The sequence below is a fragment of the Olea europaea genome, chromosome 7, assembly GCF_002742605.1.
Source record: "Olea europaea var. sylvestris chromosome 7, O_europaea_v1, whole genome shotgun sequence".
NCBI lineage: Eukaryota > Viridiplantae > Streptophyta > Magnoliopsida > Lamiales > Oleaceae > Olea > Olea europaea.
This window is the reverse complement of record NC_036243.1, coordinates 7,836,861-7,854,672: the sequence shown is the minus strand read 5'-3', so window position 1 is coordinate 7,854,672 and position 17,812 is coordinate 7,836,861. Positions and strand designations below refer to the sequence as shown.

The 17,812-nt window shown below is 37.7% G+C and overlaps 1 protein-coding gene across 4 annotated transcripts in view; it reads left to right on the top strand.

The window, feature by feature from the left end:
• The first annotated feature begins 1,122 nt into the window (after positions 1 to 1,122).
• LOC111396873 (phosphomannomutase/phosphoglucomutase) overlaps positions 1,123 to 17,812 on the top strand; it is a 19,107-nt gene continuing 2,417 nt past the window's right edge. The window contains exons 1-13 of one of the 4 annotated variants that reach the window (XM_023023461.1): positions 1,123 to 1,428; positions 3,868 to 4,077; positions 4,327 to 4,393; positions 4,576 to 4,759; positions 6,223 to 6,275; positions 6,525 to 6,613; positions 6,843 to 7,079; positions 7,478 to 7,542; positions 16,460 to 16,520; positions 16,611 to 16,728; positions 16,811 to 16,892; positions 16,977 to 17,049; positions 17,118 to 17,179. In XM_023023461.1, the coding sequence (XP_022879229.1) occupies positions 1,422 to 1,428; positions 3,868 to 4,077; positions 4,327 to 4,393; positions 4,576 to 4,759; positions 6,223 to 6,275; positions 6,525 to 6,613; positions 6,843 to 7,079; positions 7,478 to 7,542; positions 16,460 to 16,520; positions 16,611 to 16,728; positions 16,811 to 16,892; positions 16,977 to 17,049; positions 17,118 to 17,179 (1,308 nt within the window). In that variant the 5' untranslated portion in view covers positions 1,123 to 1,421. Of the gene's footprint in view, positions 1,429 to 1,457; positions 1,551 to 3,867; positions 4,100 to 4,326; positions 4,394 to 4,575; positions 4,760 to 6,222; positions 6,276 to 6,524; positions 6,614 to 6,842; positions 7,080 to 7,477; positions 7,543 to 16,459; positions 16,521 to 16,610; positions 16,729 to 16,810; positions 16,893 to 16,976; positions 17,050 to 17,117; positions 17,180 to 17,812 lie in introns of those variants that run through there. The other 3 variants (XM_023023463.1, XM_023023462.1, XM_023023464.1) reach the window with 3 other exon arrangements.

Here is a 17,812-nt window from a genome sequence, read left to right as displayed (position 1 = left end):
TTATTATATGCATAGGATAAAATGATGAGTATAGTAAATATTTACTTGAAATATGAACATAAAAACATAAACAAAAGATTAAAACATAAGTCAGGGATTTATAAATTCATCTTTAAAAAGATTTACAACTAAAGATTTCCCTTTCGGGAAGTCCCTAAAGTTCTAAAATAAGCTTTAAAGAAATACAAGAATACCTTAAATATTCACAAGGATGATTCAGCTATACAGTGATTTTTTGGATTGATAATTTTTCTGAAGGAGAGATTTCAAAGGTTTTTTGAATAGCAGAGAGTACACATGTTGTAAACTTCTGCCTAAATCGAATGAAACTCATTCCTTAAATAGAAAAATTCTTGGGAGCAAAAAGTCTATACTACCCTTGAGAAAGGCACACGTTTCACCGAGAAACTTCTGGCCAATTCAAAATCTAACAAGTTGAAAGAAAAGTTCTTACTTTTACAAAAATTTCAAAAAGTCTACAGTTGGAGATTCTTTCTTTTCAAAAGTTTCACCAACTTTTTCTAAAAGTCTAAAAAATCTTTCCTACTTTTGAATTTTTTTCCCCTTTGTCGGAGAATTTTTTCTTTTTTCAAAAGATTTCTGACATCTTTCCTAAAAAGTCTTCAGTCTTGATTTTTGGGTCTTCTCTTTTTTCTTCTTTTCTCCTGGCAAAATTTGTCTTTTCTGAATTATTGAAGATCTGGTCATGTACTAAGATTATGGCGTGCCACTGATGAAAATGACATTCCACTGTCTGAATTATTGTATCCTTCTTCTTGTGGATCTTCGTCTTCATCTGAAAGTCTGGAATTATTGGCTTCATCTTTTTCTTTCTGGTCTGGACATTCTGCAATTTCTTTTTCTTCTTCATGGCTCTTTTTTAATATTGTCTCGAATGCTTGGTTAACTGCTTCTCTTATTTGTTCTTTTAATCCTTCATCATTTTTCTTCTTCTTAATCTTTTTCTTTTTTCTAAAAGAAGTTCTTTCATCTTTTTTAGATTGTTTTTGGAGTTCTCCAATTTTTTCAAAGATCTTCTCTAAAGAGGCAGTATGTATATATATATATATATGTATATATGGCTCCTAAGGCATAGTCAGTGGTGCAAAGGATAAGGGTGAGGTTATCTCACGCCTTACTGGCAGCAGCAGTGTGAAGATTTAATTCTTGAAACATGAAATTAGATTCTTTATAGACACAGTGTACACACAACTTTTATTTTCTGACCTATTAAAACACATCACGCGATTTACCTCCCCATTAAAACCCTGGACGCACTACGTGAGTTGAACCTTTAATTATCGATATATATAGAACCTGTTACCTAATCACAATTAGGTGGCCTTCCATAGTTTTCTACACCAACTTTTCAGATCCTCTCTTTCTCCGCCCATTACTAGCTAACTATTTCGGGGTGTCAAATGGCAGGTAAAATTGAAATTTTTGCGTTTATTGTACTAATATTTCCTTCTCTGTGAGTATAATTGTTTCTGGATGTTCAAGGATGGTGAATTCGTGAACCCAGTTCTAAGAAAATTGTAATGATATTGGTGAGCTTATTGAAGAAAGTACAGAAATGGGTTTTTATTTTGGTTCCAAAATTGTTGTTCAGGTTATTTGGTTTTGACTATCAGTAAAGATTCGATTTTTAGGACTTTCAATTATAATCTTTGGCTTATGGATTTTGGCGTCTGAGTATTTGATGATTGCTCGGGAGTTTAAAATTGCTACTTTGACTTGTTTATCAAGTGATTGTTGAATGACTAAGCATTGAAGTCATAAGTGTTTGTTTCTGAACTTCGGCTATGAAGTTTAAAATACCATTATTTGTAGGGGGGGAAAAATGAAAAAGAAAGAGAGAGAGATACAAAGTATGATAAAATAGGAAAAAGGGGATGCTTATTTAGTTGAAAATTCAATAGTAGATGCAGATAGTATATCCCATCTAAAGCTCTATGAATGTAGCCATGTGGTTCTTAACACTTACTTTCCTTTTCGTTTTTTAAACTCTTATAGTTTAGATGGTTAATTTGTTCCCATTCCAATCTTTTGCAAATATTTTATCAAATTCTTACTTTTATTTATTTGTTCTTTATCAATCTGGATTGCCTGACTTTTAGAGAATGACAATTAGCTAATTGTACTTCTTTTTTGTTCAATAGAATAACTATGCTTTAATTTGATTTCAATACGATATCTCCTTCCAATTACCAATTGACCAACGAAAATGAATGAACTAGTAATCAACAAGTTAAGTGCATCATTTATTTCAAGGAAGTACATGTTTCATGTGAGCAACTAACTGTTATGTGTGGTTACGTCATCAATTTTTGTCAATGGAATTGAACAAAGTTGTCATAATTGAAATCAAATTAAACTGTAGTTATTCGATTAAATCTAAATTTAAGTATAAATACTGGATTGAAATCATATTAAAGTGTAGTTACCAGATTAAACCAAATTGAAATACAGTTACCTTATTGACACGAGTAAAATATAGTTACTAGAAATGAAATTTACCCATTAATTAATTGAGGGCTGAATCCTAAAATGTTTAACTGGTTTTATGTTGCTCAATTTTTTACCTCTCTCTCTCTCTCTGCCTGCTCTTTTCTAGTACTTGAACCGGATTAAACCAAATTGAAGTACAATTACTTATTGAGATTAGAGTAAATTATGGCCCCCGTTTGGGCCCCATTCTCTTTCACTTTTTTCATCTCTTATTTTCAACCACACGATCTTACATAAAATAATATTACACATAAATCGACAACTTTTCATTCTTTTTCAACCACACATTCTTAAAAAAAAAACTATTCCCAACATTAAAATTTGGAAAAAATGGGGGCCAAACGAAGGCATAGTTACACAAATTGAATTTACCCATTAATTAATTGAGCACTGAATCCTAAGATGTTTTGCATGCTATATTCTAGCCCAAGAACCTTGTCCTCTGCATTTCAATTACCTTTTATAAACATTTTTATTATAACTTCAGTTGATTATCTTTCATTCATTTCTTTGAATTACTTGATGTAATTTTCTTAATCTAGTGAGTAGAAATTATAATATGACCCTATTTCCTATATGTGGAAGAAAGAAAATTAAGGAACCCACAGATATTGTCAAAATAACAATTATTTTTATCGCTCCATCTATTCTCCCGAGGAGAGATTTGGTTTCAAACCCCGGTTTGAATAGGAGTACGCCATGCTAATGTGCCTTGGATGATCCACAACTCAAAGTTAGATGTCGATGAGCACATTTTTTTTTACTCATTTATGTCTAATTTATTATTCCTGGCTTGGCTAAGTGGGATAGCCGAAGTTCTTATATGTGATTGGAAATTCTTATATGTGATTGGAAATTCTAACACGAAGTTCTTATGTGTTATGTAATTCGTTGCATGATTCTAAATGAAGTTGGAAGCTTGATCGATCCGACAGAAAATATGTCCATAGTAAATAATTGATGAAAATTTTCCCCCTTTTAGTTTAGTGGCTTTAATTTCTGATATGTAATGCAATTCCTTGATTAATAAAGGTAGGCTGCATGCAGTTCTTTATTTGCTACATATACGTAGTTCACGGTAATTTTCATAGTTTAAGAAGTTGATATTGAAATCCCCTCAGGGGATGGGTGTGAGTGGGGGGGTATTTTCAGATAATTAAATCTCTGAATTTCCAAATACACTCCCCTTATATCTCTCGCCATCAACACAATGTATTGGTGTCATTATGAAACAAATGTAAAACTTCCAGGTGCTAATAACAACCTCTGCCAAAAAAACAATAAAGATTACAGTGTTTGATTAAGCTCTTACCAGTAACAAGGCTAATAATAGCACAAACTTCGCTTTTTATGCAGCAATGTCAGGGAAGGTTGTCGAACATGTTCTGGTAGCACAGTGCTGCCAGAAGAATAGGCAGTTTAGAGCTGAATATGGACAGAACAGTTGTGCCCAATATAGACCCACATTGCTTCCCTTTGTAAGAGGGAAGTTGGCATGGAATCACATCTCAGCCATGCAACTGCGCACATACTCAAAATTTAACCGAAGAATTATTTACTGCAATGGTCTGTTCTAGACTCTATTCAGGTTGACATTCAGATTCAACCTTACCTTTCTGTTTTTTGCAATACTGAGATGACCTAACCATTTGATTATACCACTTTCTATACATCTTCCCTGAAATTAACATTTGTTTGTCTCCATTATAATGACTTCTTTTGTTGTCAAGAAAGTACTAGACCATGTTAATGTGTGATCCTGTTGTTAGCCATAGACTTTTGCAGTCATAGATATGTTTTTCTTCATTCTTGCAGCTGCTCCCTCTACAACGTCGATACCATCTGTCGACAAAGCTGCTTTTCTCAAGCTTCAAAATGGCAGGTACGAGATGATGCCTTGTTTAATTATTTCGTTCATTTGATTTAACTTATAACAGCATGGATTGACCTTTTTTCCCTGATGCTATGCTTTCTAAGTTTTCTAATTGGTGGATTCCTGCCCAAAAATTCGTTCCCTTGATATCCTATTATGAATAGAAAATTTGATATTTTTCCAAAATACAGTGATATTCGAGGTGTTGCTGTTGGCGGTGTTGAAGGAGAACTTGTTACCCTCACAGAACCAGTTACAGAAGCAATAGCAGCCGCCTTTGCTGCATGGTTGATTGAAACTAAGAAACCTGATGCATCTAAACGGTTGAGAGTTTCCATTGGCCATGATTCACGAATATCTGCACAGATGTTACAGGTACCAATTAACTAGTATTTAATTAATTTATTCAAGTTTTCTGAAATAGGGCTCACCAGGGGCATAGCCAGAGGTTTGCTGTTGACACTGCTCGCAGAGAATTGTATTTCATATGTACCTGTGTGTGTGTTTGTGTGAGAGAGAGACAAAGTCCACCAATAAATCTTATTATCTGAAATTTATATTTTGAAATAAGAATTCAAAAGACATAAACAAGTTTTGGAATTCTAAGATCTTAATGATTAACAAGTTTTCGCTGGTTATTCTCTGGGCACTGTTAATTTGTTTAAAAATGCAATAAGAGAGAAGTCAGAGAAAGCAAAATGAAATCATACAGAGAGAGCACAACAATATCATTGTTTTAGAATTTCATAGTTGAAGGTATCATCAATGTAATCAGATTCTGAAAATCAGGATTTTATTTTTGGGACAAAAATAAGGCACAATTCACATGGGTTTATGAAATACATTCATGTGACAAGATGTTCAAAATCTTCACTTTTATAAATCATCTCAAGTCTCAACCTATAGAATGTACTCATTTCAGAGTTACAGTTGGATAAGATGTTGAACACAAAGTATATTATAGACTTTTTTGAATTGAGATGACCATGATTGACAAGATATGTAATGTTGGATTCCTGGACTCCACATTACCGAATGATGTTATTATTTTAGTGAAAATTTGGTGTGGGTTGGTGGGTTTCATGGGTACTAGAGAACCTGGCTTAGCTGTATCTCAACGACTGTCCTTATAAATCCACACCTGGAAAGACCTGTAAATAATAGCACCGGCTGCATGAACTAGTGGACACTGGATTGTCATCTTTATGTTTGATAAGTACATACCTTTTATGAACTCATCATTTAGTGGGGGTTCGTCAGAATGTAGGTGCTGCCGTGCGATCACATACAATAAGTGAGCATTATTGCTTCATTTTACAACCCTAAACTGTACGTGGATGTCTGTGAATGACCAGCAGACATTTAGGTTTGGGGGAAGGGTCAGCTGAAGGAATGACATCTGGCCGCAGAAAATTTGATTTGCTCTAGTAAGTTGTGCAATTCAGATTGGTCAACTCCATTGGAAAACTATGTATGATAATATGATTTTGGCAAATAATGGAGAAAACAAATTATTTAATAAACGAAGGTGTGCTCGTACTGACTAGATTATTGAAACTTAGCTTGTGAGCAATAAGCTACTTAGCAAGTAAAATAGTTACTTTGATACAGCTACTGATTTGCTAAAATGTTGGATGCTTTGGGTATTGATGCTTAAAAATTTACTGCTCATGATGATAGATGAGTATTATTGTTGCTGTTGATCTTTGTAATGCTTGGACTTTCTCCTGGTCGAAATAAATCATCGTACTTTGTTGAAAGAGAATTGTCCTTTAACGGTCTTCCCATTGCCTACTTATTCGTTTAATTACTAAGATCAGGCTTTATTTGAATTTCAGGATGCAGTTTCTAGAGGTCTAGCTAGTGCAGGTGTAGATGTTATTCAATATGGGTGAGTGGCTTTTTCAATTGTGTTCCAATTGATGCCTACATCAGGTGCCTCATTTTTGTGAATGGGGAACAATCTCTTACAGAAAGATAAATAGTTTCCCTCTGAAATGGTGTTCTATTCTTAAACAAGAAACATATAATGCATACATGTTCAGTTATGAACTGTTCTTTTGATGCATACTAACTCTCTTGAATTTAAGCCGGCGCATAAAAGTGAGACATGCTGATAATAGCACTTCCATTTTTGTAGATTAGCATCTACACCAGCAATGTTCAATTCCACGCTCACTGAAAATGAAGACTTTCTGTGTCCAGTTGATGGATCTATAATGTTAACAGGTGTGTACAAAAATTACTCTCTTTGTGCACTTTTGATGTTAGAAATACCTAAGTAGGAATGGGATCCCTAGTTCTTGGGAAGCCTTTTTGATGGACCTTTTTATGGACTATAATTTGTTGTTTCTTAGGGTAAATTACATTTAGAAGGCTGTGTCAGGGTTTGTTGTACTTTACAATCTTAGATGTATGTTAGCTTTCTAAGTTATCCTTCTAACTTGTCTATAAACAGCAAGTCATCTTCCCTACAATAGGAATGGATTTAAGTTCTTCACAAATGCTGGTGGACTTGGGAAAGCAGATATCAAAAACATCTTGGAACGTGCTGCTGCTATATATGGGAACTTTGCAGATGAAGGTTTCAGGGATACAGAGAGGAGAACAACTCCATCTGTGAAAAGAGTGGACTATATGACTGTGTATACATCTGATCTTGTAGCAGCAGTTCGCAAAGCAGCAGGAAATATAGGTAATAACTTCATTTATATATCTTGCGCGGGTGGGGGTAAGAGTATGTTTTCCGAATCTTGAGCATGCCATCCTGATCAATTGCGAGGAAGTTGTTGAATTAAAAAAAAAAAAAAAAAGAAAGAAAAAAAAGAAAAAGAAAAAAGTGCTTTAACAGCTTAATTTAGATAAGATTGTATAACATGTTAAAAAACAGGATCTTTGTTCTAAGTCTCGCAGCCACCCATTTATGAAAATTGCACATGTCAATGTATTGCTGTGAATAAGGATTACACGTGGGAGGGCTTGATGAAGACAACAAATTAATAAATGTGTCACTTCTCTATTAGCTTAAACTTTTAGATGAGGTGGCTCAAAAAATTCATGCCAGCTCATCTATGTTTGTCTTTCTTTTTTCAGAGAAGCCACTGGAGGGATTCCACATAGTTGTTGATGCAGGGAATGGGGCCGGAGGATTCTTTGCTGTAAGCATGAATGTCTATTACGTTTCTGTGTTATTTTTTGTCTCTGAATTATAAACTTGCTTTACTGGCGAAATTAAAATAATGAAGAAAAGGATTGCAGCATATAATAATGTCCAGTGAAGAAAAGTTCACTATATGAAAATAGTAAAATTTCTGGATGAGTTACTGTTTCTTGCAAGTTCTCAAAGCTCAATGTTTGATGATCTGTTTTTGGAGCCCATAAATATATTACATTGTTACTTTGTCCTTCTCAGTTGAGATATTGATATTCGTTAACTGCCATTGGTTTTTATACCTTTCATTTAAGTTTATGTGAGAGAAGCTATCTGTTATTCCCAGGTCCCTTTTTTTTTTTTTTGCCTGTGCCCTCTTATCTTCTTTCATATCCTCCTTCATTGGTGAGATCAAGGTTTCTTGAATTGATGTTGGAACATGATGAGAGGAACTTGAGAGATGAAATTTAAATTCGGCATGAACACAAAATTAGAAACAAGGCGTTGTTTATAAGTTCGAACCCATTTTCTAAGAGTAATAGACGAATTAATCAATGGAATAAATTTCTGAAATGAACCAGATTGGATAATTATTTTCATTACATGTTTCATTGTTGTTTTTAAAAAAATAAGGAAATAACATTTTCAACAAAAGAAATGATGAATGACCTGAGCGAAAATTTGATCAGATTCATCTTTAGAAACCAAGCCTTTTGACCTTAGATTATCCTTCTTCCAATCTACTTCCATGTAGTAAATTCCATCCCTCAATTCATCATGCCCAATCATCTTCCCGACGTGGTCCTGAAAATAATTGAAAGACTTATTTGGAACTTGGAGGCCAGTTTTTTATAATTAACTAGAAGTAACTTTCACTATTCCTTGACCTGCTATAGAAGAAAACGAGCCACCCACCATTTTAATTTTTTGTTTACCAGAACAAGGTAAATAACTCGAAAAAGGGTTGAAAAACTTGTCATGTGATCTGAAGCACCTGAATCTATGACCCAGGTGCTTGGAAAAATTTCAGTATATATTATACCCTTTTTACTTGATTAGACATGGAGCAAGAGCTTGAATTCAAAGAAGACTTTGCATTGTTGCCATCAAGTTGGTTCAACAGCTTCTTAATTCTTTCAGTATCAGCTTTACTGAAGCCTGATGATTCATGGTTTTCTTTAATGGTGAGGTTTGATGAGCCTTACCAAATTTTGTCGATTAATTTCCTTCTTTGTTGCATAAACCTTTTTGATTTTGAGGCTTTCCAAGCAATTTCTGCTGCATGGACATGTCATGCTTTGGTTTATTGCAATAATCACACCATAACTTGTCCTTATCCACTGGTTTCTTGCTGTCGGCTGCGTTTGAACCTGTTTTGGTTGCTGCATATGCCAAATTCCAGTTGCTAATTTTTTAGAAGGGTAATTAGCACAAAAAGTCCCTGCCTTCTGATGTTTTTGTGGAAAACGTCCTTACCTTACGTTTTTTGGTGGATTACACCCTCACCCTTACCTTTTACCTTTCATTGCGCAAAAGGTCATTTTCATCCATTTTTCAAGAAAATGACGATTTTACCCTCATATTCAAATAAAACAAAAAGAAAAGATGAATTACCAACTGCAACCATAGTCCTTAAATTTTTAAAACATTACAAAAAAATCATAAATTCTCAACCACCACCATTTTCACAACCTATCAAGCTGCCAACTATAAATCCACATAACACTACATTTCGACTACCATGCCCATCGGACTCCACCACCGTAAATGTGGTTGTTTCGGACACATTGGTGACCAATACTATGGGGGAGGATATTGAGGAGAGTGAGACGAGGCTGGTGGTGGTGGAGTCCAATAGGTGTGGCCGAAAGGTGGTGCTATATGGATCTATAGGTGGTGGCTTGGTGGGGTTGTGAAAGTGACGGTAGTGGAGAATTTAAGATTTATCTGTAATGTTTTGAAAGATTTAGGACCATGATTGTAATTAATTATTTATTTTTCTTTTCTTTTCTTTTTGTTTTATTTGAATAGGAGGGTAAACTCGTCATTTTATTGAAAAAATTGATGAAAAGGACCTTTTGCACAATGAAAGGTGAAATGTAGGGGTGAAAATACTAAAAAAAATGAAAGGTATGGACGTTTTGCACAATAATATTGAAAGGTAGGGACCTTTTATGCGAATTACCCTTTAATTTAACAGAGCATTTTAACGAGGAGTTGACAGAAAGATGTTTTGCGAAAAAAAGGTAAAGGTGAGGGTGTAATCCGCCAAAAAACAAAAGGTAGGGACGTTTTGTGTTAATTACCCTTTTTAGAATTTCCACTCATTAATTCCTGACGACTTTCTTCTAACGAACATGTGTGAAAGCTTCTGATAGAACCTGAGAAAATGTCACTTCACCCAACACACTTTAATGTAACTAAGACAGAAAATGAGTTCAATATTTCATAGATGAACGTTGATTACACGGAATTAAAGGATAACAAATCTGATAATGCAAAATGAAAGGAAAGAAATAACAAGGATAACTATGGACGTTCGAGAGGTCCACTACTCTCCCAATGAGTACCAATTTCAGCCTGCCATTCCATATTCTGTTGCCTCTATTTATAAGCTGTTGCCCATGGAACTTCCTAACAGATTTCCCTAACCATGCAACTGCTGCACGTGCCTTCTCTTCCCTGGTTAATTCCCTTACTGCCCTTGCTTACTTTGCTGCGTCTCTGGTACCTCAATCTGATTTCGGGTCTATCATCACTTCCCCCCATGAGATCCACCTTGTCCTCAAGGTGGAAGGTAGGGAATTGCTATTTCATCAAGTCATAGGACTCCCAAGTAGCTTCTAAGGGTGGAAGTCCTTTCCATTGGATTAAGACATCCAAGCCTCTGATGTTGGATCCCACACCTGGTCTCACTCCCAATAATGCCTTCAGTTCCACCAGCATCTCTAATTCATCACTTAATTTCTGGGGTACTTCCTTCACAGCCTGTACAGCTCCCACAGCTTTGCGCAACTGGGAAATATGGAAAACAGGATGAATGTTGCAGGTAGGCGGTAAGGCCAGCTTATATGCAACCGATCCAATTTTCTTCTCTACAGTAAAAGGTCCATAAAACCTCAGTGATAGCTTTTCATTTGGTCTCGCAGACAAGGTTTTGCGACGATAAGGTCTGATTTTCATATAAACCAGATCGCCTATCTCAAACTACACCTCTCTTCTTTTTTTATCTGCCAGGTCCTTCATTTGAGCCCGCAACAGTTGTGCTTTCAGTTCCTCTAACATGTGATCCCTTTCCTGTAACTGTTGGTCTAGAGCTGATATGGATGTGGATCCTTTTTCAAATTGCAATAATACTGGTGGCTTGCGCCCTTTCACTGCTTGGAAAGGGGTGATCTTGGTTGTAACATGATAAGAAGTGTTGTACCCTAGCTCAGCCCAAGGTAGCCAACTGAACCATGATCTAGGCTGAGAAGATTTAAAGCACCTCAAATAGGTTTCTAGAACGAGGTTCAATACTTTCGACTGCCTGTCTGACTGAGGGTGGTAAGCTGTACTTCGATTGAGCTTTGTTCCTTGTAAACGAAACAACTCCTCCCAAAAATGGCTCACAAATATCTTATCCCTATCTGAAATTATGGAACGAGGCACCCCATGTAGTCGCACCACCTCCTTAGCAAAGATTCCAGCCACCCCTGCCGCTGTAAAAGGGTGCTTTAAGCCTATAAAATGGCCATATTTACTCAATCGGTCTACAACCACCAGTATTGTATCCATGGAGCCTGATTTAGGAAGGTCATCAATGAAATCCATAGCTATATCCTACCATACCTGATTGGAGATTGGAAGAGGTTGCAGCAACCCCTCAGGCGATAGGGCTAAGTATTTGTTCTGTTGGCACACCGTACATCTGCTAACATAATTGTGTATCACAGAGTTCATACCTTCCCAATAAACATTTGCAGCAATCCTCTTATAAGTTTTAAGGAAGCCAGAATGGCCTCCTACTTTACTATCATGCCCCTCCTGTAGCATTAAAGGTATCAAGGTTGATTGTTTTGGCAGCAGCAGTCGGTCCTTGAATAACAATTGTCCATTTACCATTGCATACTCGGGATGGTTGGTAGGATCTTGCTCCAATTCTAGAACAATACGAAGTAATTGAGGATCTTCTCTCACCTCTTTTGTTAATATGTCCAACTATAATACCAACGGTATGGATAAAGTCATCAACACAACAGATGAACTGACTTGGGAAAGTGCATCGGTTGCCTTGTTTTCACATCCCGGCCGATATTGAATTTCAAACTAGTACCCTATTAGTTTATGCAGCCATTTATGATATTCTGGGTTTACCTCCCTTTGTTCTAACAGGAATTTCAAGCTCTTATGATCGGTTCTCACATAAAATTTATGCCCCAGCAAATAGTGTCTCCATTTTTGTACTGCGAACACCACAGCCATCTACTCCCTCTCATATGCTAACTTCACCCTTCCATTCGGCTTAAGGGTGTGACTATAAAATGCAATGGGGTGCTGGTCTTGCATCAAAACTGCCCCTAGGCTAGACCCTGATGCAGCAGTTTCTATAACAAAGGGTCGGCTGAAGTCTGGAAGTGCGAGAACTGATATGGACGTCATGGCCGTTTTTAGCCTCTGAAATGCTTGCTCCGTTGCCTCATCCCAAAAAAAATTTCCCTTGCATAATATCTCTCCATTAAGGGCCACGCCATCTTACCATAATCCTTCACGAACCGACGATAGTAGCCTGTTAGCCCTAGGAACCTACGAAGTTCTGTTAATGATTTGGGAGTCGGCCATTTCAACATAGCTTGAATTTTGGACTGATCAGCGGCTACACCCTGACGTGATATGATGTGGCCCAAATATTCTCTCTCTTGCCTAAAACTACATTTCTTGTGATTGGCATACAATTGATGTTGCGATAGTATTCCCAGGACACACTTTAAATGCTCCACATGCTCTTCCAGATTACGGCTGAACACCAAAATATCATCGAAGAATACTAACACAAATTGCCTCAATTGCTCTTTAAACACCTCATTCATAAGCGATGGAAAAGTGGCAGGCGCATTAGTCAACCTGAAAGGCATCACCAGAAATTCATAATGCCCTTCGTGTGTCCTAAAAGCTGTTTTAGGAATGTCCTCAGGTTTCACCCGAATTTGATGATACCCCGCCTTCAGGTCTAACTTGGAGAAAATGGCTGCCCTGTGCAATTCATCCAATAATTCATCTATCATTGGAATGGGAAACTTATCCGGCACTGTTACCTTGTTCACCGCTCTATAATCTACACAAAAGCGCCACCCCCATCTTTCTTTCTCACTAGCAAAACTAGACTGGAGAATGCACTAGTGCTTGGTCGGGTTATCCCTGCTGCTAACATTTCCTTCACCAACTTCTCTGTCTCATTTTTCTGCACGTGTGGGTAACGATAAGGCCTCATGCTAACTGGTCCTGTCCCCGGGTGAAGATTGATCGCGTGATCCCTTTCTCGCCATGGTGGCAGCCCTACGGGCTCTGCAAACACTTCTTCAAACTCCTTCAAGACTTCCCCAACTTCGGCTAGAATTTTTCGTTCCCCTTTTTCCTCTTCAATTCCCAAACTTCCCAGCTCCAGGAGTATTCCTTCCCCCCCTTCCCTGAATGCTTTCATCATCGCCTTCAAAGTGACCACAGTCTTACTAAGACTAGGATCCCCTTGCAAGATAACGATGTTCCCTCCTGACCGAAATCTCATCGTAAGAGATTTCCAGTCCACCTTCGTTGGGCCCATGGTGGACAACCACTTCATTCCTAGGATTACGTCGGAGCTTCCTAATTCCAAAGGGAGGAAACCCTCCACCACCTCCAAGTTTTGAAGGAATAATTTTACTCCCTTACATACGCCTGCCCCTTGCACAGCCAGCCCTGTTCCCATGACTACCCCATAGCTCAATGTCTCGGTTCTCAGCAAACCCAATTTTCACACTAAGTTTGCCGACACGAAGTTATGGCTGGCCCCACAATCGATTAACACCACCACTTCCTCAACCTGAATTTTTCCTTTAATCTTCATGGTCTGGGGCGGAGTAAGCCCTACCGCCGAGTTTAAGGATAATTCCACTACTTCCCCTGCATCAGATTTTTCCCCTTCATTCGACGCCTCTGCTACTATTTCTTCCCCCCACTGCTCGTCTCTTTCTTCATCAAATATCAACATTACCTGCAGCCCTTTTGTTTTTGCATTTGTGCCCGATTGAGTACTTTTCATCACTGCGAAAACACAATCCTCTCTCCTTCTTACTCCTCAACTCAGCTTCGCTGAGTCGTTTAAATGGTGGGGGAATTGCTCCGACGGGCAAGGCAACTCCGGCACCTGCTCGCGAAGTCGTCAATTTTTGGTTAGGGCTTGGGCAATTGTACTGGTTGTGTCGTTATGAATTGAAGGACCAATTGAGGCTGTTACTTGTTTTCCCTTTAATTGGGCCTGAACCGACTACAGCTTGCAAGGTCAAATTCTTTTCTTCAATCCGTTGGGCCAATTCCATGATCCAGTCCAATCCTTTGGGCTGTATGACTCTAATTTTGGCCCTTCTTTTTGGGCTCAACCCATTTATGAAATGGCCCTCTAGCATAAGCATAGCCTCTGAGATGTTCTCGATCGGCGCCACTAGAGTCTCAAACGCGATTCTATACTCTCCAACCGACCTTTCTTGCCGGAGGCCAGAAAACGCTCCTCTATAGTCCCCTCCATGGATGACCTGAATCGAGTTCGCATTAGCAGTTTAAGTTCCTCCCGGCTTCTTACGCCTTTCCTTCTTTGCTCCCATTGGTACCATGCCAAAGCGTTTTCCTCGAAACATAGGGCTGCCATTTCCAATTTCTCCGCCTCCGTTAATTGGTTCACCTGGAAATAGCGTTCGGCTCTAAAGATCCACTCGTCTAGGTTCTTTCCCAAAAATACCGGCATTTCTAACCTCCTGCCTCCAATTTCCACCGGCAACGCCCCCTTCTCATCGGTTTTTCATTTCCAGGTCCGGCGTAATCTTCGATTGCAGGGTATACTCTAACTCCTTTGTTTCTTCTTGGCCCTCTCCCTTCCTTTCTCTCTCTGTTTCATCCCATTTCGACCTCATAACTGTGAATTGTTCTAAAATAATCGCCATATTCTTCTCAATGTTCTGCATTCTATGCATCTCTGCCTGCATCCTTGTAATGCCATGTCGCATCTCTTCCACCTGCTCCTGCAGTTTCTGATGAGCCCCTTCCAAACTCCCTACCCGCTCTGTTACATTCACCATCTGGACCGGAATTGCTCTGATGCCAATATAGAACCTGAGAAAATGTCACTTCACCCAACACACTTTAATGTAACTAAGACAAAAAATGAGTTCAATATTTCATAGATGAACGTTGATTACACGGAATTAAAGGATAACAATTCTGATAATGCAAAATGAAAGGAAAGAAATAACAAGGATAACTATGGACGTTCGAGAGGTCCACTACTCTCCCAATGAGTACCAATTTCAGCCTGCCATTCCATATTCTGTTGCCTCTATTTATAAGCTGTTGCCTATGGAACTTCCTAACAGATTTCCCTAACCATGCAACTGCTGCACGTGCCTTCTCTTCCCTGGTTAATTCCCTTACTGCCCTTGCTTACTTTGCTGCGTCTCTGGTACCTCAATCTGATTTCGGGTCTATCAGCTTCGTCAAAGTGGAAATTGGATCTTTACCTAGTACATGGCCACATGCTTTGTCAAACTCTGAATTTAAACCTACCAGAAAGTGTAACGCCTGCTCCATTTCCTCCATGTTCTTCAGTTTTTTTGAATATGTTTTTTCCATCTCCAGGTCTTGGTACAAGTCCAGCTCCATAAAATCCCCTTTAGAGAGTATTATAATAATCTGTAACAGTTAAGGATTCTTGTTTGGTTTTTATAATTTTTTGTTTCGGCTTGAATTTTTAAGAAGCAATGCCTACTTTGGAGTAGGTTTTTAAAACAGCTTCCCAAGTAACCTTGGCAGTGGAAAAGAAGTATGTCTTGCTAATTTCTGGTTCTGTGGAGTGAAGTAACCAGGACATTACCATGGACTTCTCAGCATCCCAGATCTCATACTGTAGATCGTCTTCTGCTGGTTGTTTGGCTGATCCCATCACATACTTCATTTTCTCCTTACACTTCAGGGAAATCTTTGCTGATTGAGACCATTCCATAAAGTTTCTCCCATTCAGTTTTGATGTGGTGATCTGTAGGGTTGGGTTCTCAGTCTGAAGGGTGATTTTGGATGTTTCAGACATTGCCAAAATTACAGGATGTAATATAGAATGGACAGTAAAAAGAAGTTACAGCGATGGAGGCTGTTGGAAGAAATCCCAGAAGCCTAAAATGGCTCTTCCATGTTGGAATTTCTAGAAAAGGGAAATTTCTAGAAATTCGTGTTGTAATCATCTGTTATGATTACAATACAATAATATAATTACAGTACTTGACGAACTTAGGCTATCACTGGAACCTACCATAAATTAGCAGCTATAGATCAGGATCTAAATTACAGTAATTACAATGGTGAGGTTTGACCAATTATTTATGGTAAATTATAAATCAAAGACTCCAACAGTTATGTTATGAAAAATCTGTGAAACTTTGTTGTTGAAGAATTCCCGGTACTGATTTTGTAGACTTATTGTGGTTTCTTTCTTTCTTTCTTTCTTTTCTTTGATTAAGTGCTGTTCCTTATTGAGCAAAGCTATCCTATTTCAAAAGCAACAACAGATTGTAGGATTACCCCTGCTTCGTTATGTTATGACAATGTCTGAAACTTTGTATATATGGAGCATTGGACACTCGTCTGATTAGACTGTGAAAAATGCATTTCTGCTAATAGTTATATTTATGTCGATGATTTGTCAGGGAAAGGTACTTGAGCCTCTGGGAGCTGTTACTTCTGGAAGTCAATTCTTAGAGCCAGATGGTAAAACTTCTAGAATACTTTGTATAGACACACCATATTCGTAATTTTTTTAAAGGGACTATATTTTTCATTCATATTTGCTTATGGCAGGATTATTTCCCAATCATATTCCTAACCCTGAGGACAAGGAAGCAATGAAAGCTATAACACAGGCTGTCCTTAATAACAAAGCAGAATTGGGCATCATCTTTGATACTGATGTTGACAGGTGTGGTTTGCAGAGTTTGTGCATTTGTTTTACATTTACATTTTGGGTTATCTAGTTATTAATGAATGGGTCTTTTGGTTAGATCTGCTGCCGTGGATTCCAGCGGTCGTGAGCTCAACAGGAATAGATTGATTGCCTTGATGGCTGCTATTGTGTTAGAGGAAGTATGTTTTCCTATATGAAATGTATTGAGCACGCTCATATTAAACCGAATCTAATTTCTTTGCTGTTTGGTCTTCTTCTACCAGCATCCACGGACAACCATTGTAACGGATAGTGTGACATCAGATGGGTTGACAACATTTATTGAAAAGAAACTGGGTAAGATTGGTAGACACAGAATGAAGTTTTTTGATAATCAATGTGCTCACAATATTTATCGTTTGCAGGTGGAAGACACCATAGATTCAAAAGAGGCTACAAAAATGTCATTGATGAAGCTATTCGTTTGGTAAGGCCCAGATTGATAAAATTTTCTTGTCAACTCAATTTAATCAATAGGTTCAAATAGCCATCGTGTTATCAGTTAGGTTCTCTCTAGTCCACGACTAGCATGCTCAGTGGCGGATCTAGAATTTTGAGTGAGCACGAGCGGACGAACCGTTAATCGTCGGTCGTAATAAAGTATTAAAAATTAAATATAATAATTATTTTGCTAAAAATTGAACATATATAATTTTGTTATATATGGTAACAAAATTCACCAGGTGGCATAGTGGCAGGGTTTCCATAATCCAAAGGAAGGAACATGTGTTCGAATCCTTTAAATTGCGTTAAATCTACTAAAACAAAATATATGTTATTTTGCTACATTTGTTGTCAAAATTCATCAAGTGTCATGATGGTTAAGCTTTCAATAACTTTGGTGAGAGATCGCAAGTTCGAATCCACTCTCAATTGCATTAGTTTGGGTAAAAATTCAAAAACTAGAAAAATTGCAATAAAAATGGTTAGGTAGAGATTCGATTCTTGGACCTTCAGTTTGTAAGTGTACATCGAGACCAACTGAACCACAAGGGGCGTTTGAAAATAAATTGAAATACCGGTTATATAACCTAAAACTTTTAGCTCCTGTCATAAAAAA